Source organism: Melampsora larici-populina, assembly GCF_000204055.1.
Source record: "Melampsora larici-populina 98AG31 unplaced genomic scaffold MELLAscaffold_23, whole genome shotgun sequence".
Taxonomy (NCBI): Eukaryota; Fungi; Basidiomycota; class Pucciniomycetes; order Pucciniales; family Melampsoraceae; genus Melampsora; species Melampsora laricis-populina.
The window spans coordinates 1,016,870-1,034,314 of record NW_006768787.1 but is presented as its reverse complement, the minus strand read 5'-3'; the positions used below and the strand labels follow the sequence as shown (position 1 = coordinate 1,034,314).

At 42.1% G+C, this 17,445-nt stretch overlaps 3 protein-coding genes across 3 annotated transcripts; 1 reads left to right on the top strand and 2 right to left on the bottom strand.

Annotated features, from left to right (window-relative positions):
- Positions 1-3,478: 3,478 nt before the first annotated feature.
- MELLADRAFT_64026 (uncharacterized protein) lies at positions 3,479-5,804 on the bottom strand (the record flags this gene model as incomplete). The annotated part of the gene is made up of 4 exons (XM_007411048.1): positions 3,479-3,606; positions 3,684-3,745; positions 4,472-5,027; positions 5,696-5,804. The coding sequence occupies 4 exons, from the start codon at positions 5,802-5,804 to the stop codon at positions 3,479-3,481; spliced, it is 855 nt and encodes a 284-aa protein (XP_007411110.1).
- A 7,271-nt stretch (positions 5,805-13,075) lies between these two features.
- On the bottom strand, positions 13,076-14,891 carry MELLADRAFT_87894 (uncharacterized protein; the record flags this gene model as incomplete). Its single annotated transcript, XM_007411047.1, has 8 exons — positions 13,076-13,114; positions 13,240-13,348; positions 13,411-13,520; positions 13,588-13,639; positions 13,715-13,849; positions 13,928-13,960; positions 14,034-14,241; positions 14,297-14,891. 8 exons carry the CDS (start codon positions 14,889-14,891, stop codon positions 13,076-13,078), a joined length of 1,281 nt encoding a protein of 426 aa, XP_007411109.1.
- Positions 14,892-15,677: 786 nt separating this feature from the next.
- MELLADRAFT_87893 (uncharacterized protein) lies at positions 15,678-17,403 on the top strand (the record flags this gene model as incomplete). Its single annotated transcript, XM_007411092.1, has 8 exons — positions 15,678-16,126; positions 16,199-16,284; positions 16,423-16,537; positions 16,590-16,607; positions 16,655-16,717; positions 16,795-16,983; positions 17,078-17,160; positions 17,213-17,403. The coding sequence occupies 8 exons, from the start codon at positions 15,678-15,680 to the stop codon at positions 17,401-17,403; spliced, it is 1,194 nt and encodes a 397-aa protein (XP_007411154.1).
- Positions 17,404-17,445: the final 42 nt, after the last annotated feature.

Sequence of the window (17,445 nt, the reverse complement as noted above, 5' to 3'; positions counted from 1 at the left end):
TCACCCGCCTCATTTGTACTGATCTGCACCACGTGCCTCTGAGCCGCGATCTGGTAAGATTCTACTACTCTAACACTCATTTGCATTTCACATCTTCGTTTATCCACACCAGATCTTCTAACAATTTTATCGTTTTCTTTAAGTCATTATCAGAATACTTCCTGAGATAAACTTTATAGGCATCTGAGGCCCAACGACCGCTTTTCTTCACATCCTCTCAACTTGCTCCTAAATTCCAACAAAGCGATGCACCTCCAATCCGAAAGGAGTGGCCATGAAGTAATTGCTTTTTCTGAGAACGTCGTTCATTCCAAATCTTCCTAAAGTGAGTGATCGTCTCTACCTTTCCAAGTCTCCTCTTCTTGTCATTGAATAGGTACATAAAAATTTCTTCTGTTGGCTTTCTCTCTCTATAGTTAAGCCAAGATTCTAACATTGAGACTGGATCTAACATTGACTGTTGTCGATGGATTGTTATAGATTGAACTTCTCCCGGCCCAGCTGTCTTTGCACCATAAATCAGGATCTCTACCGCCAATCTATCTTCTCTCCATCTCAGATCTTCCCACGTCGGAAGTCGTTTATTTTTATCGTCCGATATCAGCTCTCCAAGTCTAGCAGTACCCCAAAAGGCCATTAGTGCGACCGTCAGCATCGCCAAACGCCTCTCGCCTTCGTCTGGAAGGACTTCTAGGAGGACCACTAAATCTGAGATCATCACTGCCGGTCTCTTCTTTTCAACTTCTCCTAATTCAACTTCGATTTTCTTTGACGCTCTGAGTAGAGTCCTTACTGCATCATCTACTTTCGCCGGGTACTCTTCGTTATGGAAGAGGTGCCACGCTTTAATTCCCGAACCTAAGCTCTTAATGTCGTATATTTAACCGACTCGTCATCTTCTGCCCGATCTACATCTTTCTTAGACGCCCAAACAACAAACCTCTTCATCAAGACCTGTGAGATTGGTAGGAGTTCCGTTTTGTTTATCTTGTTCTTTGTTGCAAACTGAAATAATTTCACGACTCCTGAGTTGTAACTTTTCAAAGTACCATCTCCCCAAGCTCCTCGCAAAAAGTGTCTCTTGACCTCATCTGTTTCCGAATCATCAATTCCTAACGCATTCTTTTTAAACGCTCCAAACGGTCTTGTTACTCTCTTCAGGCTTGAGTGAGTCACTACCTTCCCCCTTGATTCTTTCTTCTTGCTTTCAGCAATCTTCTTGTTCACCGAGTTTGGCTTCATCTTCTGCCTTTAGCTTTGGTGGAAAAACTTGTCGAAGTAAGTGATTTAGATCTTCCGGGACTTCTACTAGAACTTCGCGATACCAGTCCAGCTTCCCTAATATGCCTCTAGACAAAGCATCTGCATCGTTCCCTTTAGACGTAACACGTTTCGCCTCAATGTCACACGCTAGCACCGTAAGAAGTATTTGTATTTGTTTCCATTGTTCATTCACCATTCCATCTCGGGACTTGCGTTTTCTGACTGCTGCCTGTGATGTGGTGTTATCCGTCCACACAGTGAACTTCTTCCCTAACGAACCAACCTATCGTCAGACACTTATACATCCTCAACCGTTCATGAATTAGCTTACCTGCTACTTTCACCGTCTTTTGTAGGACCAGCAAACCTAAGCGTATTGCTGTTGTCTCAGCCCAGGCAATCGTATGTTTCGCGCCTACCAGGCCCAGTGTCTGCCAATCTTTGGTAAACTCGAAGCAGGCCCATTGTTCTCCTATGAGAACTCCTATACCGAAGGACGACGACGCGTCTCCAACCCACGCTATCTCCGTCGCCTTAGGAGAAGGTATCAACTGTCTCGAGTCAAAATTCTTAAGGACCCAATACCACTCTTGCAGGTCTGCTATCACCCCTTCTGGTGCTGCCCGCAGGGCCGCCTTATTCTTCCAACTCTTCATCCAGCGATAAAACGAGCATAAATACACCTTCATGTGCGGTACAATGTGAACAGTATGTACCAATTTTCCCACGAAACTCTCAACTTGACTCAATGACCATCACCCATCCGGTTTCAGGAATTCCACCACTAATCCTAACCTTTCTGCCAATTTTTCTTGAGGTAGTCTCACCGTATGCTCGTGACCATTCCAAATAAACCCTACAAATTTCTGTTCTTCAGCAAAGTCAAAATTTTTGGCTGGGTTTGTCGCCACACCTAGGCAAGTACTTAAAGCTGTCACGTCCGCTAGTGTCACCTTCTCGCCTGGCCTTCGTAACATTAGGTTGTCATCTACCCACCTGAAGATCTTCCATATCTTTAGGAGGTATTCGATTACAAGTTTCCAAATATGTGCTGGAGCTCCGAACACTCCACAACTGGCGACACCACCAAACCCAACTGCTAGGTCGACCCAGAGTCTATTATAGAAATCTAATATGCACAAGAAACGTCTTTGACACGGGTGTACTGGAAGTTGGCAGTAGGCTTTCTGCCAGTCGAAGATCGCTAAATCCCACTCTCCTGGATTCTCTTGAAAAAATCCCGCCACCTTGTTAAAGTTGTCCCAGTAGGTCCCATAGTTCAACTTGCTCACAAAAGAATTTACTGACGGTATCCCTTGTACATTTCTAGGGAATGACAAGTCGTTTACCATCCTAATCGAACCATCGCCATTCACGGCGCTACCCATTGGGTTTGACCAAAAGAAACCAAATTGGCGAAACAATTCTTCGTGAGTATAAGGACCCGCTATTCTTCCAGCGTGTAATTCCTTCTTCAAGGTGGCCTCTATCTGGGATCTTGCTGCTAGAGCTGATTTGTGATTTGCCGGCGTGTACCATTTCATTCCTTCTATCTCATGTTGAGGAATGCCTAAACAGAAACCTTGTGTGAATCCATTTACGATGTAAGGTATATCCTCTTGAAGGCCTGCCTCTTCCATCACGCAAACCCACTCTCCCACCTTCATCTTGCAGGAGACTGGAACCGGCCACGGAACCACCTCTACCGTAAATATTTTCCTCTCACGTAAGGGAATCAGAGCTTTCTTATTTCTCTTCTGTTCCTCATCTGAAGACGCTTCTGAGCTCTCTAATTGACTTTCCTCTATTTCTTCTGCCAAGTCATCTCGTGTCGCTGGTCCTCCAACCTCTTCTGGACCACACTCTCCTAACTTGTCACTCCCAAGCACAGTCTGGGGAATCACACGGCAGAAACTAATCACCCTAACATTTCAAAACAAGCGTTTTCTTCTCAGGATTCTGCTACATCTCTTTTGGGTTACAAATTTAGACTGTATCAGACACTAACAAAATGAAATAAGAGGGACATCCACAGTTTCCATTCCACCACATTTCACCGTATCCAGTTATTCAAACACACAAATTGTACAAGCAAAGCGAACCAACCACGCATTCAACGAGTTTTACGCGAGCAGCAGACCATACCAAAACCGTAAGAGACAAAGAGACCACATTTCATTAGCTTCCGCTAACACTCTCTCTACCTGCCAACTACTCACGTCGCTTGGTTTCCCTCTTGTGTGCTAGCTTTAGCGTTTCCCGCTTTCTGTCCTTTGTTGAAGTAATTCGGCTTGTACGACGTGGATTGCACTGGGCCCGCCGTGTTGTTTCCTGCTTGAGAATCTACACCACAACCAAAGAGAAAAATACTCAGTCTCTTGTACCTCAACGCTAAGAAAAATTGTATGAGTCACTCTTACCATTACGGTTGAATGAGTAATTCTTTTTCACGTAAGGTTTCTTGAAGCCTCCTCTCTTACCCCTTGGGGTATGATTCGTTGAGTTATTAACCTCAATCACTTTCTCTACGACCGTCTGGGTCACTGACTCTTTAGGTCTGCCTGTTGAGAACCTAAACCCGAATTTCGGACCACCTGGTGCATAAGGGTTACCATCGTATTGAAGATCTCCAGCTCGTTCAGCATTGAACCTCGCCTTTCCCTCTACTGACGGTTGTAGGCCGTTCGGGATTCTCACTTTATCTTTCCAGACCGTCTTGCCATTCACCTTTGCCTTGATCAACTTTCTCCTTCGAAAAATCACCGTTCTAACTGCTAAGTGGTAGCGAAGACCGACCATCCAGCAAAGATACTTCTTCTTCAAGTCTGACACAATTTGTTTATGTTTCACTATGTAATTGGCATACGTGTCTAAATGATAAATTTCTCTAGCGTATCTTTCCTCTAGATCGCACATTTCTACGAAATCACCGTAAGTCAGCTGTTTTTCTAACGCCTTCTCTGAGCTTCTAAATTTATCTTTCTTGTCCTTTGACTTCTCATCATCATCGTCATCATGATACGCTTCTAGGTCTACCTTCTTGAACACTGATAACGGTACGTAAGCTCTTAAGCGTTTGAAGCCCTTATCCCACTTCCTAGGAAGGTCTGCGGAGTCAAATTCTACCACTTCACATTCTAACTCCGCTTTCTTGGCTAATTCTGATTCATCTGAACTCAAAATCAAAGACAAATCCGAAGTGTCCGACCCTGAGTCGTCTGAACTCGAAGAACTAGAGCTAGCCAAGCGTTTCTTCTTGGATTTCGCTTGTTTCTTTCTCGGCTTTCTCTTCTTTCGATTCGAATCATCTGAATCGCTGGAAGGTGAGTCATCACTTGGAATTTCTTGTTTCTTAGCCTTCTTCTTAGCCTTGCCGTTTTTCTCTAGCTTCCCTCCTTCTTTTGAAGATGGCTGAACCTCGTTTGAGACCGCATTTGATTCTCCGTTAAGGACTCTATCATTCACATGCGTCGCTTCTGGGATTGTGCTTTGATTCACCGTAGTTAGCGTCGAACCTGGAGCTGAGACTTGATTTAATATCGCTTCCACAGGGTTTACACGCGCTGCATCTAGAACTGAGCCGCTCTGCTCTGGAGGTTTATAACCATCATACTCCATATGAATCATATCTCCATAAGACGAGTTGAAATTATCAATCAAATGTCGAGCAGTCTTCCCATCACGGGAGTCTAAGGCTTTTGTGAGAGCCTCTAGTAAGGCTTTACTCCCCGAGGCTTTGCCATTGTCGTTTGATACTCTAAGAGCTAATAACAAACAAGAGGATCCAGAACACGTAAGTATTGATCTCTTATTAGGCCTCTTTTGATAATGAATCAAGTCTTCCATTAGCGCTCTTTATTGGCAGCTGACTTCGTTCTCTTATTGTAAATTAGAGACCTTTGGTTTACTAGGATTTCCTGAGATACTATCTCTCCTCACTCTTCTACGGTGCGCATTTAGCTGCAACCTGGCGCTTACTAGCGGCCTCATCTTTTGTCTCTTCACAACGTTGGCGCTACAGCAGCCTCCTCATTTCTTCAACGTCTGGCGCTTCAAGCAGCCACAATGAACGCTTGGGTTTCTAGAAACCGTTTGCTTCTAGACACGAGGACAAGGATAGGAATTGGAAGAAAAGGAGACTATCTTATAAATAAAACAACAGGAAACACACCATCATAAGGTAGGACCTGTACTTGTTGTCCTTGGTTTGAGTCAACCAATGCATTTCCTTGACGTCTCTTCTCCTCCTCTCGATACTTCTCCAACTTCTCTAACTCCTTTTTCTTCAACTCTAAAGGTTTAACATCTTCTGTGTTCGACACTGAATCCGTATCTTCGCTTCCTTCTTCCTCATCCTCTTCTAGGCCTCCTTCTTCTACATGACCAAGCAAACTCCCGCTTGGATTTAATCTGTTGATTCCTCCCGACACACCAGAGTTTTCTTGAAGCGTTCTCGATTCCGCCCTTCTCGATCTCTCTTCTGCTTGTTCTTTTTCCTTAGCCAATCTCGCAGCTTTCTCTTCTTCCAAAGACTTAGACATCTTAACAATTTGATGTAATTTATTCTTCTTCGCGATTAATTTATCTCTTCTTTCTTGGTTCATTCAGGAATTTTATGAGAAATGAAGTACTACAAATTGTCTTGAGGTTGGTAATGTTTAGGATACAAGAGAGATATCTTCTTTTTAGTAAGAAAGGAAAATTTCTAATAGGAGATCTATTAGAAATTCAAACGCAGAGCTAACGAGAGGTGGAGAAGTGGTAGTGGGGGCGTAGAGAGGAAAATTTTCTCCCTCTCTTTTTTTTTTTTTTTTTTCTTTTTTTTTTTTTTTTAAGTGTGTTTGGCTTGATTGCATATAACACTAACAGAACAAAGTAATTGTACAAGAGACTAGTACACCTTAGAGAAAAAACGGCCATCTAATCAAAATCAGGTCTACTCTGTGACAATAAGATAGTACAGTAATTTTTGAAAAAGTCCAAGCTTTAAGCTTTTGATTCCCTTTATATGTTTTTTTTTTTTTTTTTTTTTAAAATCCATCTTTAGGCTTTTAGCCCACCAGCAGGAAAGCGATGGACCCCCATCATCTTGTTAAGGATGCTGGAGTCATTAGACTCAAGAAACTTCTTGCGTTCTCCGTATAGGAAACAGTCCAAGTTGGTGTTTAGAGCTAGAAAGGTTAACCTTTTTGATTTATGTCTCGAACGCCTGATTCCATGGGTATACCTAGGAGGTCGCCGAACCCTTGTAGGGATTGAACATAATCTGTACGTATGCTTGTGTTTTAGAGTCCACTGCGACTAGTTCAAAAAATGTCTCACCAGCCTATGGTTCCAAGATGATCCCTGGAGGCTGGTGAACCCTCAGGGGATTGAACAGATTTCTGTACGTGACGGTTATTTTTAAAGTCCTGGGACTAGAAGATGCGTTGTCTCGAAGCCCTGTGTACCCAAGACGTATCTTGGAGGTCAACAAACCCGTGAGGGATTGAACAGCGATCGTATAACGTAATGGGTGGACCTTCAGAAATTATCGTCTTTCTTCCGTCACTTCGTAAACCTGTTTTGTGGTCGCTCTCTTTAGGGTATTGTCCTGTGTATAAGAATGGAAATGAATAAATCTTTTAGTTTGAAGAATGAAGTCCGCTAAAGCGGGGAAGCCCTTTGGAGTATCTAACAGTTTTTTGGCATTGTTCCAGTTGACTTTGATCTCTTCTTTACGAAGGCGAGTTCTGAATTTTTTCCGTGCCTTTGAGTGTTTCCTACAATACAAAAGAAAGTGTTCAGTGCTCTCTTTCAGCCCACAATGTGGGCATAGAGGTGAGTCAATTAGGTTACGTTTAAACAAGTGTTCGTTCAAAGGACTGTATTTGGCTCTAAGCTGAAAGATCGCAGCCGCCCCACCTTTCTCCATTCCTTGTAAGCTTAATGAGATCTCTTTAGGGTTTGATTTATAGGGATTTTTGCCTGGTTTAAATATTATATCTTTGATGTTAAAGGTTTCGTTGGTTCTCTTCTTCAAACTTCCTAAACTTGTTGGGATCGTTATTGCGTTTGGGTTATTGTTTGCTGCACCTTTTGCCAATTCATCTGCTTTTTCGTTAAGTTCTATACCTGTGTGACCTGGAGTCCAATAAAGTCTAAGTTTAGCGTCAGTGGGGAGTCTGCGGATGTTAGTTCTTATTTTAATGATTAGATGTTGGCCTGATGTTTGTCTAGGCGCTTCGTGAATTAGTCTCAATACTCCTTGATTATCACTGAATATTGCAAGTTCTTTCAGCGGTGGTCTGTTCCGTCTGAAGAGTTCGTTTGCTAGTTCGGTTGCTTGGTAAATTCCCATGAGCTCAGCTTCGTGATTCGAGAAGTTGTGATGAAAGTTAATAGATACTGTCTTATTTGTTGTTTCCGTCACCGCTGAGGCACCTCCCCCTTCTTCACTCACTGAACCGTCTGTAAATATGATGAGTGCATTCTTATTTGTTTCTTCTTCCACTTGTTTCGGAACTAATTCTGTCGCTTCTTCTTTGGACTTGTCTAGGTTAATGACTTGGCCTAGATTAGTTGTCCACGGGGGGAATGAGTGAGCGTAGATTATTTCCATCTCTTCTTTGGTTAGTAGTTTGAGATCCTGACTTCGTAAAACATCTTGGATCGGCCCTTTGTGTGTTTTTGTTTGTAGCTTTAATTCATGTTGGATGAAGATGTTTGTCGGGTGGTTCTGTGGCGCTGTAAGTCGTTTGAGAAGGAATTTGTGGTGTCGTCTGGCTGCTATCATCGTGAATGGAATCATGTACGCGTCGTGGCTGAGCATGTTGGTTGACGTTCCTTTGAATGCTCCTAGGATAATTCTATTTGCTGAGTTCTGCAACTGGGAGAGGATTTTATCAGCTTTGTTAAGGTTCCTTTCCGTGCACCAAACTATACTTCTGTATAATATGCGAGGTAGTAGGATTGCTAGCGTTAGTTTTTTGACTTCTTTAGGCGATAGGCCTGAATAGCATTTGTTGAGTCGCTGTAGTTGGCCGATTGTGAATTTGCCTATCTTTTTCATTTGTTGAAGGTGATGGTTGAATAAGAGTTTGGTGTCAAACCAGACCCCAAGCCACTTAACTTTGCTTTTGGGTTTTAGTCGGGTGTCGCCAAAAGAGAACTCCGGGAAGGATTTTATCCTTTTGTTGGTGAAATGAATGAGCTGAGCTTTTTTCCTGTCAAAGATGGCCCCGTGTGTGTTGGCCCATCTTAGTGATTTGTTTGCTTGATCCTGCAATTTAGACATATTAGTTTCAAAGGACTTCGATGAGACAATGTGAACCACGTCATCTATAAATCCAATAGATAGGTTGTTCGCTTTCGGCGTCAATGGAGTTGAGCTTAGTAGAGATGAGTTATAGATTATATAGAGAATGACGGAAAGAGGAGATCCTTGAGGGAGGCCATTGTTGATATTGAATTTATCTGAGGTGAAATCTTGTAACCAGAGGTTTGTTGTTCTTTCTGTAAGGAAACCATGGATTTGTTGAATCAGGTAACTCGGGTAGTTCTGGACAAGGAGAGTTCTCTTCCCCTTGGTTCGACGCCACCACTCCTCTTCGGGCCTCGGGCTCCCTCGGCCCTTACACCTCTCGGGTCAAACCCTACCACTCGTAATGGACTCTAGATTACCGTCGCAAGCTTTGGGTAATCTAGCATTACATACATTGGGTGACTCTACCACCATTCCAATACCTGGAGGTCAACTAATTATATTTCTTAATGGTTTTATACCAATAAATTACTTCCATATACCTCATTTCACTCTTGATAAATTGGAGATTTGCTTGAAACTACAACTCTATTCATAATGATCAACACACATTTTGATATTGCCTCTTTTATCATTCCATTGTTTTTTACCTGATTTGTGATATGGGTACAAGTCACAATATATTAAACCCCTTTTAACTCTTACCCCAGTGAGAGTTTCTGAACCAAGAAGATTTAAGCTCACAGTAAAAGAACAAAAAGATGAAATTTGTGAATGCCAAACCAATATGATCCTCAAAAACCAGACAAGATATAACTTTACAGATAATAAAAACTTATTATCTTGCCAGATCATATTATCTTTGGTATACTGGTTCCAAATCAGGATGGATTTCTGCACAGGTTCCAGAATGGTCTGAAGGACATTCATGTTGAAGTGTTGTGCCACAGAGGCACTCCATCTTATAGGCTGTAACCAGTGTGCAACATTCCCATGAATAGTTACAGCCACATTCAACTGATCTACCACAGGATACATTGGGTATCTCGTCTATCACTGGTTGCATTGCATGACACTGCCCACATTGTATCAACCCAGGTATTCCTTCTAGTCCTTCAGACTGTGCACTTGAAATTGACATGACTGACATCCATATCAAGCATTTGAAAGTTGAATATTGGATGAAAATCATTCTTGAAATAATTTATTGATGATATCTAAATGTGTTTGTGATGATGAGGTACAAAGCTGAATTTGGTGAATAGGAAGCTATTGTCAAACTACTGGTGAACTGAGTGCACTTGATTCCAATTCAGGTCTTTGGAGCTGTTGGGAATTTTGGCTGCTAGATATTTTCTGGAAGTGACAATTTTCTGAAAAAACACCACAAATAATCAAAGTCAAGAATCAGTGTACTTATTTTTTGAGATTTTTTTGGTTGGTTGGTTTAAAATTTTCATCTCTAGCTAATCTGATAAGGGATGCCAGAGATGATCCAGAGACAAGAGTGACATCATGGTATCGAATAACCAAAAAGAAGGCAGATTTTCTTGGGGATGATTATGAAAGAGATGTGTAAGAAGTAGAATACCATTGCACTCACTGATCTTTAGCAGTCCAATGATTTTGTGATACTTGAGGAGAAATTCAGGGTTTGATAAGTTCACAAATCTGATGGAATTAAATTGAATGATGGAATCAACAATGAGTGAGCACTCACTTTTTTTTGGAGAATTATTGGACTGTCTAATTGAAGATACAAAGTGATAGTGATGAGTTAAAGTCTTGATTGAAGATTGCAAAAATCCTATGATAAAATTTTGGAATTTGATGCAGAATGATGTTTTTGTCTGGAAGTAGTGGGGTCAAGTATTTAGATGAATTCTGAAAGGACTCTAGTAACATATGTTTCAAGTTTCTATCAAGATGCTTGTTTTTGCTTCCAGTTTGTTTTACAAATTGGAAGCAAGCCCTCAAGATAAGTTATGATGAATTGTTTAGTTTGATGATTTTTTAGCTAGTATTCTATATATACCTGAGGCTGATGACATAATTTTGTATTGCAAATTCTAGTTTAGTGCCACATGTTTCTGATCTTTAACCACAGGAGTTGTTCCACTGACAAAATATTGACATGATAAGTGATTTGGGGTGGGCCCTTGAGATGAAACACAGTGCTTGGTTTGGTTTGGTAAATATAATATAGCTCTTGAGTCTTGACACTTGACTCAGTACCAGAGTCTGAGGATCTATCTTATGTCACCACCTTTTGATTGGCTGAAAACCAAATGCTCCATATAAAGCATTCAAACTCCCTCAGAGTTCATTCATCAGTAGGGTCTGATAAGTCATTTTGAGGGTATGATAATGAAAGGTCCTTTGAAGAATCCCCAGATGTCCCCATATAGCTTTTGTTTACACCCTGGTTGCTGTTATGATCTCAATGTTCCAGTTAACCCTTTGTGAAACATTATAACATTGTATGTCACATATCAGTATAGTACCTCATTTCATGTATGAAATCAGTTGTAGCCCTTTTCTTCATCTGAAAATCTCTTTAATAGACAGAACTCATCATTTCTGAGCCACATTACTTGTCAAGATACCCAAGATCTGTGCTTAACAGCTCCAAATAGGGCCAGGTAATTGCTTGAGGTGTAAAAGATCTGCATCCACAGCCATGATTTCCTTGGGTGTGGCTAACATCATATTTGGGCACAATAGGTATGGATTGGTGATAGTAAAAGTTTATAACTGGCAATGGTTTAAAGCTTAGAATTCATGGTAGAATTGAATTACAGATGATTTAGAGAGCAGACCAAGATATAACATGTTTTCTATCTTGGCTTCCACAGTGGGAATTACCTCAGCTAAATTAGTTTGGGTAAGAGCTGTGGATGGAATACTCCCAAATGTGTGTGCATCACAGGTTAATAGGTCTACACATGCCCCTTCTTTGATTAAGTAACCGGGGCCCACAGAGCACAGCTTGCTGCACCCTGCTGACAAGGATCCTATCCCAAGAATGACTTCCGGAGTCAAGCTGGCCAGGATTTTGTTGATCTTTCAATTTGTTTCTACTTTTTGTCCAAGATTTATTCCCACGTGTAAGTTAGTTAAGGATTTAGCTGTTCAAATTCTAGGCAGGTGAGAATAGCTAGGTACTTGAGTAGGCAGAACCCAAGGCACTCAAACCTTGAAAATTAAAAAAAGTCAAGGAATCAAAAAGCATGCTGGACTACTGTCATCAAAGGCACAACCAACAAAGAGACTCAGACAGTCAAATCTGGGATAACCTCTGAAATGAATCACCTCAGACTGTATGTCCAAGGAAATGATCTGAAGAGTTATTTGGTCTTTAATAAAGCCTTGGATTATGTCTGTAATATCATCATCCAGGGATGCCTCGGATTTCACAATCCGAGGTGGCTTTGTCGGTGGTGATGGTGTCAACATTTCTTTGGTGGTAGTGACTAGGGAAATTACAATTACCATTATAATACGTTTGCCAAAATAATAATTTCAAGATATGTTATATTGCGCCCATATATGATATCAGAAATCATGTTGGAGGGTTGATCTCTCCAGAATCATTCTCTTGTGGTTATCACGATAGGATAGATCTCAACTTTGACTTCATCAACGTGCCTACGGAGGCGAATACTACCTGTGATAGAATACTACCTGTGGTAGAGGCTATCTCTCCACCTGCCAGCCCTGTTTCAAGGCCTTTGCTCTCAAGATCCAGAAGAATATTCGTGTATATATGTGAAAAAGAGATTTGGGTAGTAAGAATTGCATCACTTTTGATATAAGTGCATTCTTTGTCATGGGATCATGGAACCTGGGAGTTTTCATGCGGCTTATACATTTGTAATACTTAATTTTTATAGTCTTGGATATGGAATCCAGATTGATGAATGGAACAATTCTAGGGCATGTTGTTTTCTGTTTAAAGAACGTATGTTCTAGTTGTGTCAAAGGGGAGTACAAGTGCGAATCGCCTAAATAGGGCATCTAGAGTACAATGATTACCTAGACGAAATGAAAAGAATCAGTGTCTGACTTTTCCTTCCTGAATAAATCGAATGTTTCCACGCAGCAATTTAAGCGTCCCAAATGGATCCCTTGAGACGGTTGAAGGGAGTTAGTATCTTCAAGGATTGATATGCTTAAAAGGGGAAAGGATCAAACTCACAAACACTGGTATACCACGAGCTCTGGAAGTTCTCAAGACACTTTGATTGAGTGAAGGACTACCGATGAACAAAGCGACTGTTGAAAGAAGACCGTTCCAAGGGATCAGAACGAATTCGACGAATTGAAAGCTCAGGAAAGAAGTTGGAAAATGAAAAGGATAATGACCTTGTGCGTTCCACTCTCGGAAAACTCTTTCTAATTCGACATTGACATCAGGTCTACCAAGTGGCCCTTTGGTGTCCCAGACCAAAAGTCGATGTGGTTCAATCTTGGTAGTGATCAAAGTCATCAATTCCTTCCCATATGTCTTCTCCAGATCAGCCCCAATCCAAATCAAGTACCAATCGTCGTGTTGGATGCAAGTGGAACCTACGGCACCAATTCCTGACCCGGTACAAATTGCCACACCTTTAGTGAACAATCTAGAGAAGTAAGGTAGACCACAAGGCTGGTAAAAGGAGGAAAGACAATGTTAAAACGAAATTTAGCAATGTAGTAAGGGACTCTTGTGAGAATGGAGATAGGCCTCTAACCTTCCAAGTCTTGGTGTACAATTTGGCAGGCTGGTCACGATTCATCGCACGCGTGAAACCTCCTTGGACAGCCATGACGATGTAATGACAATCAGAATTCCTGCCCTCACTACAATCAGAAATATTGATGAGTGCTTTGGTAAGTTTGTATTTGAGTGTTTCGATAAGTACCTAACTGAGCCAAAGATATGCCATTCTCGTAGACCTCCACGGGAAACACGAGTATGGACTCCAGATGTAAGTCCCCCTGGAACTCTGATGACTGAAGCTTTAGAGGAGGGCTGTAGGATGATTTTTAAACCGCGTTGAGAGTTGAGTATTGTGTACATTCTTGTGAAATGGACTTACAGCGGAAACAGTGACGGGAACGTGTCTAACAGTGATCCATTGGCCGATGACTCTAAAATTAAAAAGCAAGATCGAGAGTTGGTACTTGACATATGCAAGATAAACGATGAAAGAAGACGATGCTTACAAGGGGAATAGTGCAATAACATACCAAAATTCTTCTAGATGAATCAAGTAAGAAGTTGAAGTTTTCCAACTATGGGTGTTGATATCCCACCAACTTGAAGTTAGAACAAATGCAAGACTTGAAAGAACTCCGGCCCTGATAGTGGGAATAATCAAAGAAAATATATAATTTGTCAGTCAGGCAAAAGAATTGAAGAAGCTCTAGAAGGCGTACCATCCTAAAAATCGGTGTGTTATCTCAAAGGCGCTGTAAAAGACGTGTCAATGTCATGATCACGACAGATTCGTGTGGTCTGGTAGAAAGGCTGAAGTGGACGCACTTGTGATACATTGATCGCACCAGAGGAGTAGCTACGATGCATGTCGTCACCACGATTACTAAGGATAAAAACAATGTTCCCAAGACCACGGAGTGATATAGTTCACGATTGAGTAGATGATATGACCACGATAATCCTAGCCACAACATTGCACCCACTCCACAGCCACTGTGCAGTCCACCTGGAGTCATTTGCCAATCATAAGTATCTGGTCTGAGGTGGAGATGAAACTAGTGAGAATTGGATTGGAATGTTAAGCGTACCGATATGGTACAAAAAGGCTACAACGAGGACCCGTAACTTCATTGGGGCCCATCCTCTGATAAGCTTGATGGAAGACCAATAAAGGAAACGCATAACCCATTCACTACGGATGCCAACAGCTACCAGCAGATTTCCACCGACCATGGCTGAAATGTGAGTTCTGGGATATATCCATGCGCCAGAGAGAGTAACCAGGATTGCTACCATTTGAATGCCAATAGTCAAGACCAATATTTGACGATACGGACTGAACCACGTCCAGAACTTGACCGAGTCGCTGAGATGAACTGGTGTTGGCTTTGAGGCAGTGGGCTTTGGCGGAGCAGCCCGGGGAGCTTCGATAATCTTTTCCTCCTTGATATCAATCTTTTTCTCATCCCTAAAGCTAAGGTCTCTGACTATTTCCGGTTCTCCCGAGATGAAAGGGTTGGAATTATCCTGGTTGTAGGAGGATGGATTGGCTTCAAAGCCTGTGCTCATGCCTTGAGACTTGTGAACGTGTGGTATGATTGGGATTGTTGTATCCAGAGGACCCTGCGAGGAAGGATAGTTGTTTGATGGTGGATTCGCATAGTATTGTTGATTGTAACTCATCTTGATGGCTACTATTGATAAAACTCGTGATGAAGTGACTTTTGATTATTTGATGATGCCTTCAAGGCGCAATTAAACCAGTAATTGGGCTGACGGTAATAAAGCCAAGTGGATAAATAAGAATAAATTATGTATAAGGCAAATTAAAATTAGGTCGAACGATTCAAAGGCAAGTCAAGTAGATAGAAAGGATGAAGGGTGAGGTGAAGTACCTTTTGATGAACTTGCTGGTCATTTCACGTTGGGAAAAGAGGTCGATTAAACTTCTGGGTGACGCCCTCCAACTAGCAATGGAAATAACCAAAGGTTATTGGACCAACTGATTTCTCTTGAAATGAATACATAGGTCAAGCCCCGTTGCATACCGCTCTCTTCCTGCCGATGGTCTAGCTCATTACTCAAATTGAATTTATCAAGTCGTCCAATCTGCGTCCTTAGCTTTTTGTCGCTCAGCCTGGTTTAGTCGTTTTGAACCAATTTGGTGAGCCTTGCACTTCTCGGCGTGTTTGCCAGTCCAGGTTGCGAGACCTGTTCTTGTACACAGGTCTTGAGTGCCATGGTACATGATCAAGGCATTGTTCTGCACTGCGATTACTTTTAGTCGATGATAGTGAGAATCGTTGATTTTCGACTTTTTGGTCAATCATGAGACTTAAACCCTAAATACTAGGGTTTGTACAAAAGTTGACAAGATAGCAAGCCAGTTTGAACAGTCTGAACCGCTCACCTTTCCTTTAAACTATCCATTCCAACGCCGATAGTCAGCTCAACCAAGCTCGATGTAAGATGGACGTTCTGTCAACGCCTCCAGACTATAAAAGCTTTTTAGAAAAGTACCTTTTTCCTAATCGACCCTGCTTGATTCGCCGAGGCTTGATTGACGATTGGGCGGCTTTCCAATCATGGACTTCAACTCATGACGGAGTGAGCTACCCAAACTTGGCAGAGCTGAAAACCTCTTATGGACATCAATTTGTCTCGTGTGTCGAGTCTGAGGCTGGCGATGTGCTATCAACCTCGAGCGGCGATGAGTACGCAAGTACTCATCGGTGCATACCCTTCAGTGAAGTCATCGAGCGATGGGAAAGATACCTTTCTGCTGATATGCCCAATCAGCCAAGCACAAAATTTTATGTCAAAGATTGGCATCTACCCAAGATCGTGGAAGGGGCCGATGATAATCCTCGCTCATTATACTCTACACCGGAAATCTTTCAAGATGACTGGATGAATGCGTGCGTCTTTAAGCCTCTTCCACCTCACGATCGACAATAGTGAACTCCTCTCATAAATCCTGAGCAATTCAGCTATTACACAGCCCGGACCCAAGATGATTTTCGTTTCGTTTATATCGGTCAAGGGGGTACTTATACTGCATTCCACTCAGACGTTTGTACGCTGCATTTCTCCTCTCTCAGCCCCAGTCACTTGACCTCGGTCGACCTGCGTCCAAGTTGACATGCGGAGCGGGCCCCATACCTTGCATCTTCAGGTTGGATTGATAGACTAAAATCTCACTGACCCACGACAGATGCATCGTATTCGTGGTCAGCCAATATCCTCGGTCAAAAGCGTTGGAATCTTTATGAACCCGGTAAGTCGGACCCCATCACCATCATTCAATCGGAACGTGAAGTTATATTTGTGTGAGTGCGTCTTTCCCGTCAATATCGACACAGCTATTTCACCCTCAATGAGAATGAATATGGAACTTAAGTAAGCATCTTCTTTCACTCTATACGCTACTTGGGCAAGACCTTTAGACCGAGCGGTTGGAAACATGAGGTTGAAAACTTGTCTCCTCTTGTGATCAGCATCAATCATAAGTCAGTTGACGTTTCGAAAACCGCTATTTTCAAAAATTTGATACATAAGTAGGCTGACCACTTCCACTTTTCTCCAGCTGGTGCAACTCTGTAAATCTACATTTTGTGTACGATGCTCTTGCCCAGGATGTCGAAGATGTGGAAGAGTCTATTAGCGACGTCAAAGAACTCTTGCAAAAAAAGCCTCGATCCTCATCTGATCCAGTGTGGCAATCTGAGTGGATTCAAGTAGTACAAGACATGGTCCGACAGCACGCTGGATGGGAGTGAGTAACACCTGAGTAGCTTTCTGCTTCTCTTTCTTTCATCTTCCAGTATAAATGTTACAATTGACCCTATCCTCGCGCCTTTATGCCCTAGCTGGACGACGTTTTGGAGGATGGTCCATTTTGTCATACAGAATACATTTGGAAATGCCGCTACCTCACTCCAAGTGAGATTTGGTAGGTCAACTTCAATAAACTGATAATGATTCTAAAAAGCGCATACTCCAAGCTAATGTGTCAATCCTCTCTATTTGGCTACTGCGACCCCAAGTCGTCAAAAGTCCAATCGCCCCCACCCAAGAATTCATAACACAACAAGTTCAGTATTGCATTTCCAAGTTTGAGAAAAGGTCCCAACATGAATATGTGAAAGAACTCGAAACGCTCTTGAGCGAAATAAAGCTTTCCTTGCGCAATTGATGTCCAATCGAATTATCCGGGCGCAATTTTTCATAGTCAATT